The sequence below is a fragment of the Corvus brachyrhynchos genome, unplaced genomic scaffold, assembly GCF_000691975.1.
Source record: "Corvus brachyrhynchos isolate BGI_N302 unplaced genomic scaffold, ASM69197v1 scaffold437, whole genome shotgun sequence".
Classification (NCBI taxonomy): Eukaryota; Metazoa; Chordata; class Aves; order Passeriformes; family Corvidae; genus Corvus; species Corvus brachyrhynchos.
Window position 1 is genome coordinate 85,739 of NW_008238962.1, and position 1,248 is coordinate 86,986.

The 1,248-nt window shown below is 52.9% G+C and overlaps 1 protein-coding gene across 1 annotated transcript in view; it reads right to left on the minus strand.

Annotated features, from left to right (window-relative positions):
* Positions 1-1,198, minus strand: part of CUNH8orf82 (chromosome unknown C8orf82 homolog) — a 1,590-nt gene extending 392 nt beyond the window's left edge. The window contains exons 1-2 of the mRNA XM_017738651.1: positions 703-1,198; positions 3-256 (exon numbers count right to left, since the gene is read on the minus strand). Coding sequence (XP_017594140.1) covers positions 3-256; positions 703-1,114 — 666 coding nt within the window. The 5' untranslated portion in view covers positions 1,115-1,198. The remainder of the gene's footprint in view (positions 1-2; positions 257-702) is intronic.
* Between the last annotated feature and the right edge of the window lie 50 nt (positions 1,199-1,248).

The window sequence follows — 1,248 nt, forward strand, 5'->3', positions numbered from 1 at the left end:
ACCGCCCCTTTTTCCGGGAATCCCGTCAGCATTCCCGGCTGGAAAGGCACCGCCAGGCGGGCGCCGCCTCCGCAGTAGGACAGGAGGTGATTCCCGTCGGATCCGGGCAGGATTTGGGTGAAAACCACGGGAAAATCTTCGCAGCGCAGGAAATTCCGCTCCCGGCCGCAGCGGGAAAGGAACGGGAATTCCGCCTCGTAGCGCCCGCTCCGGTTGCGCTCCAGGTGCTTGAAGAAGAAGGAGAGGAATCCCACATCTGTTGGGATGAAGGCATTGATGGGATTCATGGATCGGCTTCCGGCACCGAGGAATTCGTGGATGAATTCCGGGAAATTAAAAGGGGGAGGGGTTCGTTAAGGGGATTCCGTTTGGGAAAGGGGATGAGGGAAGGGAATGAGCTCCGGAGGAATCGGGGATGGCAAATGCTTTCCCAGATGAATTTCTGGATTAAAAGTGGGTTTCTTAATTAATTAATTAATTAGGGAATGTCTTAATTAGGGAACGATTAATTCATGAGGGATTAAGATGCAAATTAGGGGCTCCCCCCCCTTCCTGCCTTTCCCGCCCCTTGCCAAGGCTCAGCCCCCCCTAATTAAGGATTAAATCCCAATTAAGGTTCAAATCTCGATTAGGGATCAAAGCCCAATTAATGACTGGATCCCAATTAACAGGGGATCCTAATTAAGGAGGGCCCAGGGGTACCTTTGAAGCAGGTGATGAAGTTCTTGACTTTGGTGTCATCCAGGAAAAGCTGTGAAAAAGCGGGAAAAAGCCTCAAAACGCTCGAGTTTTCCCAGACAGATCCCGGGATTTGTCTGGGATCCGTTTGGGATCTGGCCTGAGTCCATCCAGGTTTTTTTCGGGCAGTTTGGGATGTGTCCTGGAGCGATTCCATGGATCCATGGGGGATCTCTTTGTGGGATCTGTCCTGAGCCCATTGAAAGCTTTTTTGGGATCCCTCTGGAATCTGACTGGGATTTGTCTGGGATCTGTCCAGGATCCATCCAGGATACGTTTGGAGTCTGCCCGGAATCTTTCTGCGATTCATCTGGGATCTCTCCATGATCCTGCTGGGATCCATCTGGGATCTCTCCACGATCCTGCTGGGATTCATCCTGGATCCACCCGCATTCTCCCTGGGATTTGCTCAGGATCCAGGCAGGGAATCTCACCGGGATCTGCTGCTCCTTCCCCTCCCCACCTCCCCAAGGACCCTCCAGTCCCCTATAGATCCCCTATAGACCCCAC